This window comes from Nuphar pumila, chromosome 8, assembly GCF_984573655.1.
Source record: "Nuphar pumila chromosome 8, dmNupPumi1.hap1.1, whole genome shotgun sequence".
NCBI classification, from domain to species: Eukaryota; Viridiplantae; Streptophyta; class Magnoliopsida; order Nymphaeales; family Nymphaeaceae; genus Nuphar; species Nuphar pumila.
The window spans coordinates 106198681-106217637 of NC_143256.1; the positions used below are offsets into that span (position 1 = coordinate 106198681).

An 18957-nucleotide genomic window follows, 5' to 3' on the forward strand; every position below is an offset into this window, starting at 1 on the left:
TACTTGCCTACTCTAATTGGGATATACTTTTTCTAGTGATAATTGATAGATTAATACTAAGATCAATCAGAGTAGCAACTTGCTTACAATCATAATTATTATATTTTCTCAATATTTTTATAATGTAGTGGGATTGAGTTAATGCATAAGCTCTTTCATGTCTAATCAGTTTAATACCAAGTATAACATCAGCTAATCTCATATCTTTCATATCAAATTTAGATAAAAAAAAATTATATTATTTATAAATTCTACATTATTACTCATTAATTGCATACCGTTCATATAGAGATAAATAATTATAACATGACTATCTTCTACTTTACTATGTATGCATTTATCAAAATCATGAATTCTAAATGATTACTTCATCAAATTTCTCATGTCATTACTTAGGTTAGTGTTTTAAACCATACAATGACCTTAACAGTTTGCATACTTTCTTTTTTGGCCTGGTGTGATATAATCTTCAGGTTGCTCCATATAAATTTCTTCTTCTAAGACATCATTCAAAAAAATAGTTTTAACATCCATTTGATGAATTTCAAAATTATAAATCGATGCAAAAGCAACTATAGTTCTAATAAATGCAATCATACTTATAGGAGCATAAGTGTCAAAATAATCAACTCTAAATTTTTGTTTAAAACCTTTAGCTACTAGTCTAGTTTAATTTTTTTTAATAGTCATTAGTTTAAAGTTTTCTTTTGAAAATTTGTTTGCATCTCAATAAAACAAGAGGTAAATCAACCAAAATCCTAGTTTTATTTTCTATGATAGAATATAATTCACTCTCTATAGCTTCTTTCCAAGAAGGAGCATCAAGAGGTCGTAACTTCCGAAAAAAAAAATAGAATCTCTATTTATCATATAGAGATGAAAATTAGGACGAAAATCATTTGGTTTTCTTGATCTTTTACTTTTTTAAATTTCAAGATTTTTGGGCTCATAAATTCTTTTTCATGGATTATTTTCAATAGTTTTTTAAACTTCAATTGATTTTAAAGTTATATCTTCTCTAAATTCAGCTTGGATTGATTCTAAAATTACTTTGGTTTCAATATCCATATAACAATGTCTTATTATTTTGAGAATATTCAATGAAGACACATGTTCTGGTTTTTGGACCTAGTTTGGTTAATTTTAGTTCAGTAAGCTTTACATAAGGAATACAACCCCAAACTTCTAAATAAATTAAATTTGGTTTTCTCCCTTTCTAAAGTTCATAAAGTGTAGTGTTTGACTTAGAATATGAAACTTTATTTAAGATATGACATGAACTAAGCAATGCATAACCCCACAGGTTATAATCTATACTAGAACTTATAAGCATTGAATTAATCATGTCAATTAGAGTCTTATTTTTATGTTCAGCTATACCATTATGATGAGAAGTATATATACCAATATTTTGTCTATGTATTTCATGAATTTCATAAAATTTAATGAACTCATTTAAAATGTATTCACCACCTCTATCAGATCTAAAAGACCTTATTTTATAATTATGAAAGTTTTCAACCTCTACTTTGAAAATCTTAAATTTTTTAAATAATTCATCTTTTATTTTCATGAGATAGACATCAACATATTTTGTGAAATCACCAATAAAGGTTATAAAATAATTATTGCCGCCACAAGTTGGAGTATTTTTCAAATCACATACATCACTGTGTATTAAATCTAATAATTTAGAAGTTCTTTCAACACTCTGAAATGACTTTTTCGCAAACTTTGCTTTAAAAAAAACATCACATTTTTTAAGATATTCAACTTTACATTTAAGAATCAGTCTTAAGTTACCCATGCTTTTTAAAGATTTATAATTTACATGTTCTAATCTAGCATGCCATAAATCACATGAGTCAAACTTATAAACAGAAGAAGAATCAACTTTATTACCCATATTAAGTTTGAACAACAAATTGGTGTCATAGCCTTTGCCTAAAAACTTGTGGTTCTTCGACTGTATAATAAGTTGTAAGCAGATAGGTAGATACAAGATTTTTCATGAAAGTAGGTACATGATATATATTTTGGAGGGTTAAACATTTTTCGGAGGTGAAGTAAAGTTTTATACTCCCTTTTTCATGAACTTTAGCTTTATGTTTATCTCCCATCTATATAATATGGTATTCTCTCACAGTTTCGTATGTTTTGAACATACTTCTATCATTGCATAAATGGATCACTGATTCAGAATTCATGTACCACCCTTTATCTAAATTAATCATAAATATCTCACTAACTACAACCACTAAGTCGTCATTGGGTTTACTAGCTTTATTGCTTTGAAATTTCTTTCTGTGTCGGCATTCTCTCGCATATTGACCTAGTTTTTCATTAGTATAGCATGAAATAGTCTTTCTCTTTTTAACATCGAATTTAAATTTCTTGTTCTTGTTCTTAAATATGTGTTTGAACCTTGGTTTACATTCAACCATGTTTACCTTAGTTTGAACTTCTTTCATATCATCTTTCTTATCTCGAGATTGAGCTTCCTTCTCGATTCTAAAATGTTGAAAAAGTTATTCTAAGGTAAACTCCTCATTCTTATGTTTCAGTTCATTTCAATAATCTTTTCAAGATAAGGGCAATCTCCCAATGATTACAGTCACCTGAAATGATTCATCAAGGTTCATACTCTCAGACTTGATTTGATTAGCCAAGATTTGCATCTAATGGACTTGAGGTAGCGGTAGCTTATCATCGAAGAATTTAAAATTCATATACTTATTAATCAAAACATATGATTTCGTGCATTATTTATTTTGTACTTGTTTTTAAGGGCTTCTCACTGCTTCTTTATAGTGCAGATTTCTGAGTAAAGGTCAAATAGAGTGTCAGAGAGTGCATTCAGTATGTGTCTGCAATACATGAAGTTATCATATTTTCACTTTAGTCTCCAGTGATTTTCAACAATGGTTTCGTCTGCCCGTTCTTATGGATAGTCCTTTGTGAGCATGCACACCACTTCTAAAATCATGAGGAAGATGAGCACCTTGTGTTGTCATTATTTGAAATTGGTGACATCGAATTGAGACACCTTGGATAGCTCCTTGTTTTCAACCTTCATAGTCGCCATTTGTAAAACTATCACTTAAAAATTATTGAAAACTATTTCTTACTTAGTGGGTCAAGCAACTAAGAATGAACCAGTAAGCTCGAAGGCACACATAAATGCAACGTCTTTCAAGCGGTAGTTGCCCCAAGGACCAAGTCCTCAGTGCAATGGGTATTCGTACAACTACGCTCCTAGGATACAACCAAGCTTTCGCCTTCTCACGAATGATTGGACCACGTCCTGTACTGGGTGAGTCCAACAACCTTGACACAGACCACCTTGAACAATCTCTTGACTAGGGTTGAATTGGGTATGGATCATGCAATGGGTTTGGATCTGAATTCTAACAATAACTAGGTTAGGATCCAAACTATAACTGGATATGGGTCTGATCAGTAACCAGATCTAGATTCTGGATAGAAATCCAAATTATAATAAATTTGGATTGTGAATAGAGATCCAAACTATAACCGCATCTGAATCCTGAATGAGGATCCAAACTATAACCAAATTTAGATACTGGATAAGAATCCAAACTATAATGGGTCTGGATCTTAGAATTGGATCTGAAACCAGTTTTGGATCTGAAATGCAACTAGATCTAGATCACTACAACAGAGCAGTAGATTAGCGACGACCACCTTTCGTCGCTAATCCGTCGCTAATCCGTCGCTAACCATGTTAGCGACGGATTAGCGACAACGCGGCGACAGTATGCTTACGTCGCGAATATTTCGACGCTAACTGGCGACGGAATTATTCCGTCGCCAAGTCCGTCGCTAATTGCGACGGAATAACGAGCGCTATATTCCGTCGCCAATCCGCCGGTACTAAACGGCGACCACGGCGTGGCGACGGATTTAATTCCGTCGCTAAGCCGTCGCTAGATTAATATGAATAGCGACGGAATCATCCGTCGCTAATCCGTCGCAAAAACGAAAAAAAATCAAAAAAATTTTATTTAAAAATTAATTACGGAGAACTGTACAATTTATATTTCCTGTACAATTTATATTTCCTGTAAATAAAAAACAAACCACACAAAAAAATTCATATAACAAGTATCTATAATAATTAATCGTTCCACCTTAAAACTAAAAAGTTTAATTATTTACAATTCAACAATTACAATTAGGAAAAATAAAAAAAATAGAACTTCTTCAACACAGTCCTCTAATCATCGCCAAGATTTTGTGCGTCTTCTTGTTCATTGTCTTTATCTGTCCCTTCAGCTCCACTACCCTGATTATCGCTAGCAGCCTACACAAGAAAAGAACAGTCAGTATTGATAAACAAAATATAATGAAATAAATTACACACTATATGTGATTCTATCATGTGCTCATGTGTGATCTAAGGCAATAAAAAAACTCTATATGTGATTCTATCATGCTCATATGTGTGCTAAGGCAGTCAAAAAATTGAATATGTGATTATAGCATGTTCATATGTGTTCTAAGGCATATAAAAAAACTCTATATGTGATTCTACCATGCTCAGATGTGCTTTAAGGCAAGCAAAAAACTATATATGTGATTCGATCATGCTCGTATGTGTGCTAAGGCAGTAAAAAAATTGAATATGTGAATATAGCATGCTCATATGTGCTCTAAGGCAGGCAAAGCCAAAAATTTTATATGTGATTCTATCATAAATGATATATAACATGTTCATATGTGTTCTAAGGCAGTTAAAAAACTCTATATGTTATTATAGCATGTTCATATGTGTGCTAAGGCAGTCAAAAAACAGAATATGTGATTATAATATGCTCATATGTGTTCTTAGGCAGTAAAAAAACTGAATATGTGATTATAGCATGCTTATGTGTTCTAATGCAATAAAAAAAACTTTATATGTGATTCTATCATGCTCATATGTGCTCTAAGACAGACAAAAAGTTAAATATATATATATGTGATTCTATCATGCTCATATGTGTGCTAAGGCAGTAAAAAAATTGAATATGTGATTATAGCATGTTCATATGTGTTCTAAGGCATCTAGAAAAACTCTATATGTGATTCTACCATGCTCAGATGTGCTTTAAGATAGTAAAAAAAACTATATATGTGATTATACCTGAGAGGGACCTGGAATCGAAGATCCCCTATCCTGAACAGCGGCCTTGATCTCATTTCGGAGAAAGGGGGCGACGGTGTATTGGAAGTAGTTATTCAGTGATTCATTAATGATCTCGCGTACATCATCACCGGAAAGAATAGTCGGCTGCTTGGAGCTTATGTCGGCGCAAGAAGTTGGTGAGCCGTAACTGGAAGAACCAATAACTGGTGAAGTGTTCATATTACTCCCAAACCCGAACACGCGACCTTTTTTGGGTTCACCTGCTGCAGTCACCCATGCTGTAGGATCAAATGATGGATGCTGAGTAGCGTCTTCACCATATCGCTCTACCATTTGTTGCTCATATGCCTCCTACAAAATAATGTTTAAAGTATTCATTAATAATTAATGATAACATTATGATGACTTGCATATATATTGCAATGATTATTAATAAAATTAATACATACCGTTGTCGTTCTCGCCTTCTCTGATACGAAGACTCCCGTGGTCTTCCGTTTATGTGTTTCTACAAACACATCCTTATATGGTACACTGCCTCCTTTTTCTGCTTCCTGCGAAGTTAAATGACAAAAGATTTAGTACACAAATTTGCAACTATACTTATAAAATTAATATTATATATTGATGAGTTACCATTTTCTTTAGGTGGCTCCCAAATGTCTTAGATCCACCTGTGTGTAGATGGGCTTCGGGCATCTTCGATCGATTTTGTGAAGCCTTCGCAGAGCGATTTTTAAATGCATCTCCCGCCCACATATCGCACATTTCATCCCAGTAATCTCTCCTGATAGTAATAGGACCATGGCCCTTCCACAGTAATGGATCATCTACTACGCCAGATGCTTTTTTTGCTGCAGTCTTCATAGTGTGCAGCATGTCTGCAAATCGATTGGCAGCCACCTTCTGCCACACCTTCCTTGCATCATTTTCTTCCACCGTAGTTGCAAAGCGATTCGAAGCCTACAAATATTTTCAGAAAGTTAGTAGACATTGCTTAAATAAATTAAATATGAAACACATTAACTATGAGGAACAACTGTATACCATGAATGAGGACCACAATCTGTCTAATACCTCCTTTGGGTACTCTTTCCATTGAGCAACTGGTCCTGGTAGATGTTGAAGAAGTGAATTCCTAATCTCCCGTACTACTTCTTGTGGCTCAAACCTCGTGCTGCACATGAATTGTTACACAGTAAATATCAATATAAAATATTTAAAAGATATGCAATAATTGAAAACAAAATACTTACGGTCGATTATCGATATACACTATTCGAATGAGTCTTCTTGTGCCAGCCTGTGAAGACCCTGTTTCCTGTGTTGGCTGTTGACTTGTGCGATCAACTGGTGTAGGTGGGTCGTATACAGGCGCAACATCATCTGTAAAAAAATACACACCAAGTTCTCAGAATGTGCATTTGAACTAATCAAGCATCTAATTAGTTATATGATATACCTATCACAGGAGCCCGTGAAGATGAAGGTTGAGCCTGGCTACTACTGGATGAGCGACCACTATAACCTCCACGAACCATATTCTAACAAATAACATATGTCATACAATACATTCAAATAATTCACATCAAGTATTACAATGCATTCAAGTCATTCACATCAAGCATTGCAATGCATTCAAATAATTCAAATCATTGACATCAAGTATTGCACTAATTCAAATCATTCGTTAATTGCATAAATTATAATACATTCAGATAAATTACAATGCATTCGAATCATTCGTATCAAGTATTACAATACATTGAAATAAAATTTTTAATCATTCACACCAAGTATTGCAATACAACTCACATCAAGTATTACAATGCATTTAAATAGAGGTTTGTAGTATAAGATTTTTTTCACTAGCTTGAGAATTCTTCCTCGTCACTAGTTTGACTTTCTTCTTCTTCTTCTTCTTCTTCTTCTTCTTCTTCTTCTTCTTCTTCTTCATTGTTTGCCCATCCACTTGGTACATCATTTGGATCACATTCCTCTATGAATGTTTCATCAGCCAATGGAGATATGACATGCATATCATGCGCAACATCGTGACCATAAGCGAAGTCACAGACATCATCTGATTGATAGTAATCACTGTCTTCAGCTAACTCATCTTCTTGTAACTGATCATACTCGGGGTATAGTTTGGATTTCACCTTGCAAACTGCCCACCATTCATTTCTATCTGACTTTTTTATACTCGGATATGAAGTATAATAAACTTGTTGAGCTTGCGAGGCTAATATGAATGGTTCATATGTTCCAAACCTGGATTTATGATTCACCTCCACAATGCCTGAAGCTTTGTCGAGTCTTGTTGCAGTTGGATCAAACCAATGACACTTGAATACCGTAACCCTGTTATTCATGCCTAAGTAAGTCAACTCCATTATTTCCTCTATAACACCGTAGTAATCATGTTCATTTTCACCGTAGCTGCTACCCTTGACACACACGCCACTATTTATCGTTGATTTGTTTATACCGTAGTCTTTTGTATGGAATCGATAACCATTTACGATATACCCGTTGTAGCATTGCACAACTTTGGTCGGACCATTTTCTAAATCACATATTCCTTGATCTTTAACATCACCATGGCGAACCTACGCACAGACATAAACAATTATTGTGATCACGATCAATTAAGTAACTTAGTGTTGTTTATAAGTACAAAATTTATGTTAGCTTCTTTACCAACTGTTTCAACCACTCCACAAACTTAGTTTCACGTTCTTTTTGTACTTCTGCATTAGTGAGATGTGAAACTTTGCTTTGCAACTCCAGATCAAATCGTCTGCAAACCACAAATACTTATATTACCGAGCCATGTATCCACATATAGAACATAAAAGGATTTATAATTGAGTTGCATATACATATACTTACTCGATGTATGGGTCGATCGCTGAACAATTAAAAAGAATATAGATGTGTGCTGCATCTTGCTCTCGATCTGTCAATAGCCTTGATCGGCAACTACCAAATGCATGCCCAAGTCGTTGAAATATCGACAGCTTGTCAGCTACAGTTACTTGTTCTCCATCATCGTTACGGGGCGGGCATGTGTAACGTGTTGAAATATGAGGTTCGAAGTACATAGATGAGAAATTTGAAATCTCTTCTAAAGTGTACGCCTCACAAATAGAGCCTTCTACTCTTGCTTTATTACGAACCTTTTTTTTTAGGTCGAACATGCATCTGACAAGAATATACATTTCAAATTTTAAATATCTGTCATTAAAGAGACAAATATAAAAAAACATATACCTTTCAAATGGGTACATCCATCGATATTGCACAGGGCTACCAACCCTTAGTTCATATGGCAGATGTATGATCAAATGTTCCATAACATCGAAAAATGCTGGCGTAAATATCTTTTCTAACATACAAACAGTGGTGATGACAGAGTCCTCGAGATTCTTTACATCTGATACAATGACCTCCGATGCGCACAATGTTCTTAAATCCGCTCAACTCAGACAATACCCCCCATATAGGTTTGTCTAACATATCATGGAATGCTAGGGGTATCAATCGTTGCATAAAGATATGACAATCATGGCTCTTCAACCCATATAACTGTCCATCGTCAATCTTCACAGCCCGAGCAATGTTAGAGACATATCCATCTGGAAATCTCAGTTGTCTCAACCATTGACATACATGTTTTATTTGATCAGGTCCGAGCACGTACTTTGCCTTTGGTTTCAGTACTTTGCCATTATACTCTTTGAGTTCCAATTCTGGTCTTTTACATATTAATTTTAAATCCATACGGGCCTTCGGATTATCCTTCGTTTTTCCTTTAATATTCATTACTGTATTGAACACATTATCAAACACATTTTTCTCTACATGCATCACATCCAAATTATGTCGTATCAATAGGGTCGGCCAATACGGTAGTTCCCAAAAAATAGATTTTTTCGTCCAATTGTGTTCCTTCCCAAATCCACGGAAGGGTGTAGGACTGCGGGCATCTGTTAATACATCTGGAAAGTATCGCAATCTTCTTAAAATCTCTATGCCAGACAATCTTGAGGATGGACCTTCCATTTCAGTTGTGCCTGCTGTAAATGCATTCTTTTGACGTCGGAACGGATGATCGCTGGGTAGAAATCGACGATGGCAATCAAACCAGCAAGGCTTCCTTCCATGCCTCAATCTAAAAGCTTTGGAATCCTCCATGCAGTACGGACAAGCCAACCTCCCATGTGTGCTCCAACCAGATAACATACCATATGCAGGGAAGTCACTGATTGTCCATAGAACAGCGGCCTTCATGTTGAAATTTTGTTTTTTGTGGGCATCATACGTGGTAACACCGTCATCCCACAGTACTTTTAATTCATCAATCAATGGCCTTAGATATACATCAAGATTTTGGCCAGGTGAGGTCGGACCAGGGATCAACAGAGACAAGAAAAGATTTGGACGTTTCATACACAAGCTTGGTGGAAGGTTGTATGGAGTTACAAATACTGGCCAGCATGAGTATGGAGTTGATCTACCCCCAAATGGATTAAATCCATCTGTACATAGACCGAGTCTAACATTTCGCACTTCCATTGCGAAGTTCTGATGAGTACGATCAAAGTGCTTCCAAGCTTCAGCGTCAACAGGATGCGTGATCTTGTTTTCATCGTGTCGAACTTTATTTGCATGCCATCTCATGTGTTTAGCTGTCTTTGAAGACATATACAATCGCTGCAATCTAGGAGTGATAGGAAAGTAGCGGAGCGACTTGTATGAAACTTCCTTTGATCTCGTGCTACCATTGCCTCTTGTCTTTGGCTTGAACCGAGGATGCCCACATGACGGGCATGATATGTCGTTTTCCTGCTCCTTGAAATACAACATGCAGTGATTTGGACAAGCATCAATCTTTTTGTAACCCATACCTAGAGCGTTGACCATAACTTTCGCACGATAGAAATTTTGTGGCAATTTCTCATCTTTAGGCAACATACTCTTCACAATCATGCACAAACGGTCAAAACATGATTGACTCAAATTATACTCGGACTTCAAATTCATTAGTTGAAGAACTGCAGACAAGATAGTGTGACTCTCACAACCGTTCCAAAGTGGCTCATCAGCATCTCTAAGTAAATCATAAAATCTACTAGCTGCATCGTTTGGTGATTCTTCATCTACGACAGTTCTTACATCACTAGAACTCATAGCAGAACCCAGTTCTGTTCCTGCAGCATCAAATATCAAATTCGTATATGGATTATCGTGCACCACATTCACCCGTGCATCAAAATCGTTTCTAAATTCTTCTCCATGAAACGTCCAGTTCTGATAATCACTCACAAAACCCTTCCTGTATAGGTGATGTCTAACGCCATGAGGTTCTACAAATCGATTATTCTTACAAATCTTGCAGGGACACCTAATCCGACCTGTGGGATCTACCGTACTGACACTTGCCGTTGCAAATTCAATAAAACTGTCGACACCATCCATATATTCATGCGATAACTCATTGTCTACTATCCTACGGTACATCCATTCACGGTTTGCAGTCATTCTGTCGTATGATGTTACGAATAGTATCCTAACCAGTTAAAAGAGAACCATCAGAATACTATGATGAAGAAAATATCAAATTTATCATGCAATATATGATGTCATACAATCACAAGAATTATGATGCATGCATTGATAACTTAATATTTTCATGTGCAAACTATTCATGACACGATACATTCATTTGAAGCATGCTTTCAGTATACAATTTCACATGGAAGACATAATCAAATTGAAAGTAACTACATGTAAGCATGGATACAATCACATCAAACATTGCAATACATCGAAATAATTCATATCAAACAAATATCAAACATGTACCTGCAGCAAACACACTTCAATATCCCACTAACTACTACCATGCATAGCATGGACTCCGTACTCCAAAAATAAGAACACTTCCATATTCATACATTAAAATCATGCTCAGCATGATCTCCGAACTCCAACAAAGTAGTCATAGATATCAACAACTAAGTGAGTGTGTGAACAATAAAGTGTTATATTCAATAAATTAAATAACATGTGATGCGCTTGCATCACTTACTCACCACGAGTATTTACCCGATTTGCATTGTTTTTGTCACTTACTTACCACGGGTGGCGGGGCACAAGCAAGTTCTGTTGAGAAATCTGCAAAAAAAAATGATGTTTTAAAATGAAGTCACCATGAAATTATTCGACCATATTAAATCATAAAACCTTAAAATACAAGAAAATAAATTATAAATAAACCAAAACATCATAAACTATAAGAAAAATAAACCATAAAATTAAATAAAAAAGCCACAATTTAAACCTTAATCAAACAAGGAAAAAACCTGCCAAAATCAAATACAAAAAAATCCTTCATCAAATTAACTAAAAAGTATTAATTAAAAAAATGTGATTTAAATCCCTAATTATAGAAAATAAAAATAAAAACTCTAAATAAATAAAAAAAACCTAATCAAATTAACTATAAAAGCCTTAATTAAAAATTTTTGATTTAAAGTCCTAACCAAATTAACTAAAAATCCTTAATTAAAAAAATTATGATTCAAATCCCTAATCATAGAAAATAAAAATAAAAGCTCTAATCAAATCCAAGAAAACCCTAATCAAATTAACTATAAAATGCCCTAATTTTTAAATTTTGATTCAAAGCCCTAATAAAACAAAATCAAATAAAAAACCCTAATTAAATTAACTACAAATAGCCTTAATTTAAGAAATTTGATTCAATTGCTTAATAAATGAAAATCAAAATAAAAAATCCTAATCAATGAAAATCAAAGAAAACTAAACAATAAAAATAAAATAAAAACCCTAATTTCTGAAAAAAGAAAAAAAAGAGCAAGAAACCAGGGGGTCGACCCCCGGCCGGACACGGCAGGGGGTCGACCCCCGGCCGGACATCAAAAGGGGTTGACCCCCTGCCGGACAAGGCAGGGGGTTGACCCCTGGCCGGAGACGGCAAGGGGGTCGACCCCGGCCGGACAAGGCAGGGGGTTGACCCCCTGCCGGACATCAAAAGGGGTTGACCCCCTGCCGGACACGGCGGGGGGTCGACCCCCGGCCGGACATGGCGGGGGGTCGACCCCCCCCCCCCCCGGCCGGACACGGCAGGGGGTCGACCCCCTACCAGGGTTGACCCCCGGCCGGACACGGCAGAGGGTCGACCGCCTGGCAGAGTCGACCCCCTGCCGGAAAACGCAGGGGGTCGACCGCCTGGCAGAGTCGACCCCCTGCCGGAAAACGCAGGGGGTCGACCGCCTGGCAGAGTCGACCCCCTGCCGGAAAAAGCAGGGGGTCGACCTCCAATCCATTTACGTACCTGCGGTTGCTCCGGGCAGCGACGGCGGCAGCGGAAGGTTGACGGAAGGAAGAGGGCGGTAGGAGGGAGAGGGCGGCGGGCGGGAGCAGCGAAAGGAGAAAGGAAAAAGAGGGCTGGGATTAGGGGTAATGCGACATATAGCGACGGCTTAGCGACGGATGAATTCCGTCGCTAAGCCATCGTAATTCAAAAAACAAAAAAGGCGACAGAAAATATTTCGTCGCCTAGGCCGTCGCTATGTTGCGACGGAATCTTAGCCGTCGCAATTCCGTCGCTAACTGTCGTATTTATTGCGACAAAACATTCTCTCGCAAAATCCGTCGCTACTTAGCGACGGATTTTGCGAGGGAATGTTTTCTGTCGCTAGTTTCGTAAAATTCTACAAATATAGCGATGGATTCATTTCTCTCGTTAATCTGTCGCTAAGTAGCGACGATATAACTCCGTCGCTAAATTCCGTCGCTAATCAACTATTTTTTTGTAGTGGATTTAGATCCGAATCAAGGTTGGATCTAGGCTAAACTAGTTTTGAATTTCTACTTAAATTTGGCTCTAACCCACGAGAGAGAAGCACTAAAATTAGAGAGAGAAAAAGAGAAAGCTTCTCAACTCGATAGAGAGAGGAGATGAGAAATGAGGATGGGGAGCTGGGTTTATATAGGCTCCCAGCCCTCAGGCCTCATTAAAGGGTCCTAAGCCAAAATGTCTAGCCATTATGGTCTATTGATGCTCAAAACAGCTAGACTAAGGAGGGGACAACAAATCTAAATAGAAATAGCCCCAAAAGGTTCAAGGTCGACCTTGATTGAATCAAAAGTCAATGGGTCCAGGGATAAGGGCGGCAAATCTTGAAACATTTGAGTCTTAATGGCTCAGACCAGACCGATCTGAGCCGAGTCAGATCCAAGTCCGAAAAAGGTACCACCTTCCTATATATATAAGGACAAAAAAGTTCCTACAACTTTCAATATAGGACTAGACTTTTGTAGGAAACCCACACCCATATATACAAGTCTGAGTCTCAAGCCCAAACCCAAACCCAAATATGAATATGATCTTGAAGGTTATGCCCTCTAAGGCACCACCGTCTTATATAAGGACAAAAAAAGTTTCTACAACTTTCAACATAGGACTAAACTTTTGTAGGGAACCCTATACCCACATACATAAGAAAATTTAGAAAAATAAAGTATAAATTTAGGTAGTTTTGAACCAAAATCCAACACTTACTGCATTATACTTATGTTCATATTCATAGTATATATATACGATAAGTTGGATTAAATCTATAAAATGTATCTTTTTGGATATATCCCATCACAAAATGGTTATAAGTGTTATGATCATATCTTTAAGAAGAGGTATGTGTTGATGCTACAATTTTTTATGATACTCCATATTTCATTTATGTGATATTGATGAGGAGTCTCGGGATAGGAAATGTTCTAAATGCCCATCGATCCGATAGGGGGATGTGGTTGGTATGGTTCGCAAACTCACCAGTTTGGATCGGCCAAATCAGTGACTCAGCTCGAGTGGGGTTCCAATTGAGTGAAAATCTGAGTTTAACTCTTTGTTGACCATAACTCAATTGGGACTCGGTTTGGGCTGTTGCACTCGACTAAGTTTTGAGTGAAACTGCTACCATGTACCTAGGGGTGGGCATCGGACCAGGTCGGCCCCAGGCTCGTTTAGAGCTCGGCCCATCGGGCTTTAAGTGCAGCCTAGCTCGTTCCATTTATTAACAGGTCCAGGTTTGAAGTGCAGTTGTGAAGCCAGCAGAGTCCGGCTTGGCCCAACCCAAATCCATTTACAAATAGTAATAATTAATAAATCTCAACTTCCCATGTTCTCAACTAATTACCTTTCTTGTTTTAGTAAAATTAATGCAACTAATTAGGTAAATAGTAATAGTTACCAAGTTATTATGCAATAGTTAATTTTTAAAATTTTTAAATAACCCAGACCCATCAAACCGGACCGATAGCCTACAGGATGGCCTGAACCTTGCCCACGTATATAACAAGCCAGGTTTCGGCCCGATACCTAACAGGGCCGGTCCTAAAATCTTGGCTCAAACCTGGCCCATGGTGAGCCGTGTCAGCTTAACCCATCAGTGCATAGCAGTTGCCCACCCCTACGTGTACCTGTTTTTTTAATGAAAAGTGAATATAATCATTAGTGGCTCCAAGCCCTATGTATTGCCATAAGGCTTTTCCTCTCAGTGTTTTGATTTTTATTTACTTCCTCTTATTTGAAATCGACCTTTAAGGTTTGGATCCTCATAGAGTCAGTGCTAAAACAAGAATTGAGGGTTTAGGTGCAGAAGTAAAAATGGACCCAAGGAAAAACTGTCTGTCATGGGCCACGAAATCTTGATCTAGGTCGTACCTAATCACAATCTAGAAAGTGGTATAGATATTTATGCCTTTTGTAGCCACATCAAGGACACCTATGAGCATGAGATTCATGAATTACCTCCATAAGATTGTGATCTAGACTTCCCCATTGCAATTAAGGGAACACCCACCTTGTACCCTACACAACTTTATTTCATGTCATTTTGTATTTGAACCTTACAAACCTTTTTTTTTTTTGAAAGGCAAGCTGGGGTTAGGCAGATCCCTACAAAGAAACAAGTGCCAATTCTTAATGTAGAAAGTAAAAAGTGCAAAACCGAATAAACATAAAATATTAAGTCTAAATAACCAAAGTGATGCATAAAATGCTTTGTTTAACCCGTCCACACATCCCATAAAACAAAATCTTCATACAAAGTGCAAAGTTATGCATCCAAAATAACAAAAAAAAAAATGGTGATTATTCAAAGACAAAATAGGTAAATGTAAAAAAAGAAAGAGGTAACTTTTTGCCTTGCGTATGTAAAAAAGGTAGGCAACTTTTTTGTGCCTACCATAGTATAAAACAAAAGAGGCCTTGCCTTAGGTAGACACCTTTTTTTTTTTTTGCCTAGCACAGTAAACAAGAACTGGCCCTTGCCTTGCCTTAAGTAGGCTGTAGGCAATCTCCATAAAAGGTAAGAACCTTTTTGGCGCCTACCACAGTAAACACAAAAGAGACATGGGCCTCAAATAGATGCCCACGCCACATGCAGATGGCTAAACCTCTTTGCTGGGGAGGCGTAAGCCTCACGACCCAGCAAAGAAGCCTCAAGGCGGCGTTAAAGGCTTAGACCTTTAATGCTTCACATAACGTCCTTAAAGCGATGCTCGCTGGCACGACGTCAGCCCGTTCCTTCGAAAGTAGTGGTAAGGGATAATTCGATCAAAGTTGAGATTTGTTGAGAAAAGAGCTTCATGAGCCTCCTTCAAGTACGTGCGGTAAGCCTAGAGTAGCGTAGACCCACCCAAATTTTTTGGAATTTTTTATAAATAAAAAGGGAGAATTTTTTGGCAATTATCCTGGCATTTAATTTAATTTATTATAAATAACCATTTTTGAGATAATTAATTAGCAATTGTGTCCATAATAGTTAATTTATGAATTAAATATTTAGAGAACATAAATTTAAATTATTCGACTACGAGATTTGGCTGGAAGAAGTAATTGGATCTGAATCTTGGTAAAAATCTGATCAAGACCAGCTTACAAAATCCTGAATTTTTGGAATTTACTTGTTGAGAATTGATCTACTCTAGAAATTTCAAATATTTAGCTATTCATTGATTTTTGTGATTATTTGGAAAATTAAATGAATTATTTTGAGGAAATTATAATTAATTAGGTAAATTAACTATTAATTATTATTTATGATAAAATTAGATTTTTACAGGGTTTAAAACACTATGCGGTTTTGGATCCGCTTTGGCAGACCCGACCCAAACCAAATCCCAACGTAGTTTTGGATCTAGGATGGGAAACAAATTTGGGTTTGGATCCAAGGACCCAAAACTCAATCACCACAAGAAAATCGTGGATTAGCGACGAACGCTATCCATCGCTAATCTGTCGCTAAGTCATCGCTAAATTGTTTAGCGACGGATTAGCAATGGATAGCGTCCATCGTGAATTTTTGCTCGCTAATTAGCGGAAAACCTTATCTGTCGTTACTTTCATTGCTAATTTGTGATAGATTAACGACAGACATTATCCATCGTTAATCCATCGCTAAATTTTTAAAAACAAAATAAAAAAAATATGTCGCTAAGTAGCGTGCTGTTCAGCGTCACCGTCCTCTATGAACCGGCGTTTGCTTAGTTCGTATTTTTTCTTCTTCTTCATTTTCGTGCATTCACTTTACCTCTTCTTCGTTGTGGTTCCATTTCTAGGGTTTCATTTCGTGTATTCGGGGGAAGGGGAAAGTGAGAGATGGTGCAGGAAGGAGGGGAGCACCAGAACGAGAGCAGAGCATAGAACGACGGAGAATCCGCTGCGAAGTTCTCGACGCTCAGACCGAAGCTCGTGGTTCAAGCTCCGAGGGCGGCCGGTGTCGTCGCCTTCTACAAGGCGGCTTTCAGTGCCGAGGAGGTCGAGCGCTCCAACCACCCCAAGAGGAAGGCCGATCACGAGCTCCCTCTCATCCTCTTCTCTCGGCGTTGTGGAGTTCCTCGTCGCCAACGAGACCGATGAGTCTGAAGCGGGGTTAGTTTCTCTCTCTCTCTCTCGTTTCCTTGCTTCAGTATCCGAAGTCGGTTTAAATCGAGCGAGGTCAGTTTAAATTTCGAATGGGAAGAGGGAAAATTTTGCGCTCGGTTTAAATCGAAAATTAGCGACAGATTTAGCGAGGGAATTTTTTCGTTGCCAATCTGTCACTAATTAGCGACGGAAAAATTCTCTCGCTAAATCCGTCGCTAAAATGTTTTCTTATATTGAGAATTAGCGACAAAAAAATTGGTGTCGCTAAGTAGCGACGGTTTTGCAATGAAAGTTTTTCATCGCTAATCCATCACTAAATAGAGACGGATTCATGAAGAAAGTTTTCTCTAGCTAATCTGTCGCAAATTTGCGACGGAAAAAATCCGTCGCTAATTAACAATTTTCTGGTAGTGAATCCAATTCTCAAAGACCTCTCTCACATCACATCAACCCATTTTCAGAGATCTCTCTCACATCACATCAACCCATTCCCAAGAACCTTTCACTCACCGCATTCAAAACCAAATTTCAAATCATCTCTCCTCCTATAAATACCCCTTCCCTCACATTCCCTCATAGTGTTTGCTTCCCCTCTCTATCTATATATTTCCCTCTCACTATTGGCGTGTTAGGTTGGGAGTCGACTACCCTACTTCTTCTCTTTTTCTTGCTCACATCGAGTGGTGCCACCACCACCAACACCACTCTCCGACAAGTTCCAGCCAAAACCCCACTTGGCTCAACCGAGTACACCACCACCTGCCAACACTCTTCTTTTGTTCTCCCTGTTTTTCGATGGCAGCAACAATGCCATCATCGTTTGTTTCTTCTCCTTCCTCATTTTTTGATTTTTGAGGACAATAATAGTGTTGCGACAACGACGACCACTCCACGATCTAGACAATCTAACCATCTTGAGCAATCACCATTGTCACCTTCGCCATCGAGCCCCCGTAACACACAGACTTTTGACATGAATATTGAGGCACGAGCGAACTCTGCCCACAAGCGCTACTCACCTTGTCAGACAAACGTGTATTCTTGGAGGGAAAATATGTCACCCAATTTTTTTTCGTAAAAAGTTTTTTTTTTCGATTCTCAAATAATGAAAAAATGACATTCTAAGTTCTCGACCTCATGGTCGAATGACTCTAGGCGAGTCACAAGTGGAAATTCAAACATCCTTCAAAAATCAGAACACATTCTAAAAGCTATTTATATACACATTAGAGTTTAAAAATATGTACAATTGATGAAATGTTTAGGATCCAAAACAATAAAATCAAAATATCCTAAACTGGCCCATACATCAGAGTTCTTGTTAAAATCTTTACAATTTATGGAATGTAAAGAAGTAAAACCAAAATATCCAAAATTGGTCTCTGATCTTTGGAAACATGGTTCAGAATGATTCCCTTGCTTCGAGTCATTCCCTATTCACATCTCACCAGAAATCCCCATAAGAAGGGGGTCAGGTTTATGAAAGCTTGGTAGGTATTCCTACCAATTCCAGGTAAAGACATAATATTTACAATACAATAATTTAGATCATATATCACAGTTAATCATCAGATATGCAAGAATCAATGGAAAGAAACGTGATTAAAGAACAGTAATGGAATATAATAAATAGTGTGAACAGGAAGATCTTATATTTTGATATTTACTTCTCGTTGCAGGTACTCACAGGGGTAAAGTCATGGCACAACTAAGACCATATCAGGGTTTATTATTATATGTATTTTAATACCCGTATGACTAACTAGTTACGATAGCCAATCAGGGGACGATATAATGACCAAGAGAGGTTTTTTCAGGGCGTGTTAGACAAAGATGCATTCTATCC

The 18957-nt window shown here is 37.3% G+C and overlaps 1 protein-coding gene across 1 annotated transcript; it reads right to left on the reverse strand.

The window, feature by feature from the left end:
* Positions 1–4078: 4078 nt before the first annotated feature.
* On the reverse strand, positions 4079–5373 carry LOC149830133 (uncharacterized). Its single transcript, XM_090015711.1, has 2 exons — positions 5147–5373; positions 4079–4324 (listed from the first exon to the last, which is right to left on the reverse strand). The coding sequence occupies exons 1-2, from the start codon at positions 5366–5368 to the stop codon at positions 4238–4240; spliced, it is 309 nt and encodes a 102-aa protein (XP_089871837.1). The 5' UTR covers positions 5369–5373; the 3' UTR covers positions 4079–4237.
* Positions 5374–18957: the final 13584 nt, after the last annotated feature.

Bases quoted from the DNA above. Each gene is read 5' to 3' on its own strand.
- LOC149830133 (XM_090015711.1), bottom strand. From the start codon at position 5,368: ATGAACACTTCACCAGTTATTGGTTCTTCCAGTTACGGCTCACCAACT. The intron at 4,325-5,146 runs GTATAATCACAT...TTTCTTGTGTAG, and splicing joins CGATTCCAGGTCCCTCTCAG to GCTGCTAGCGATAATCAGGG.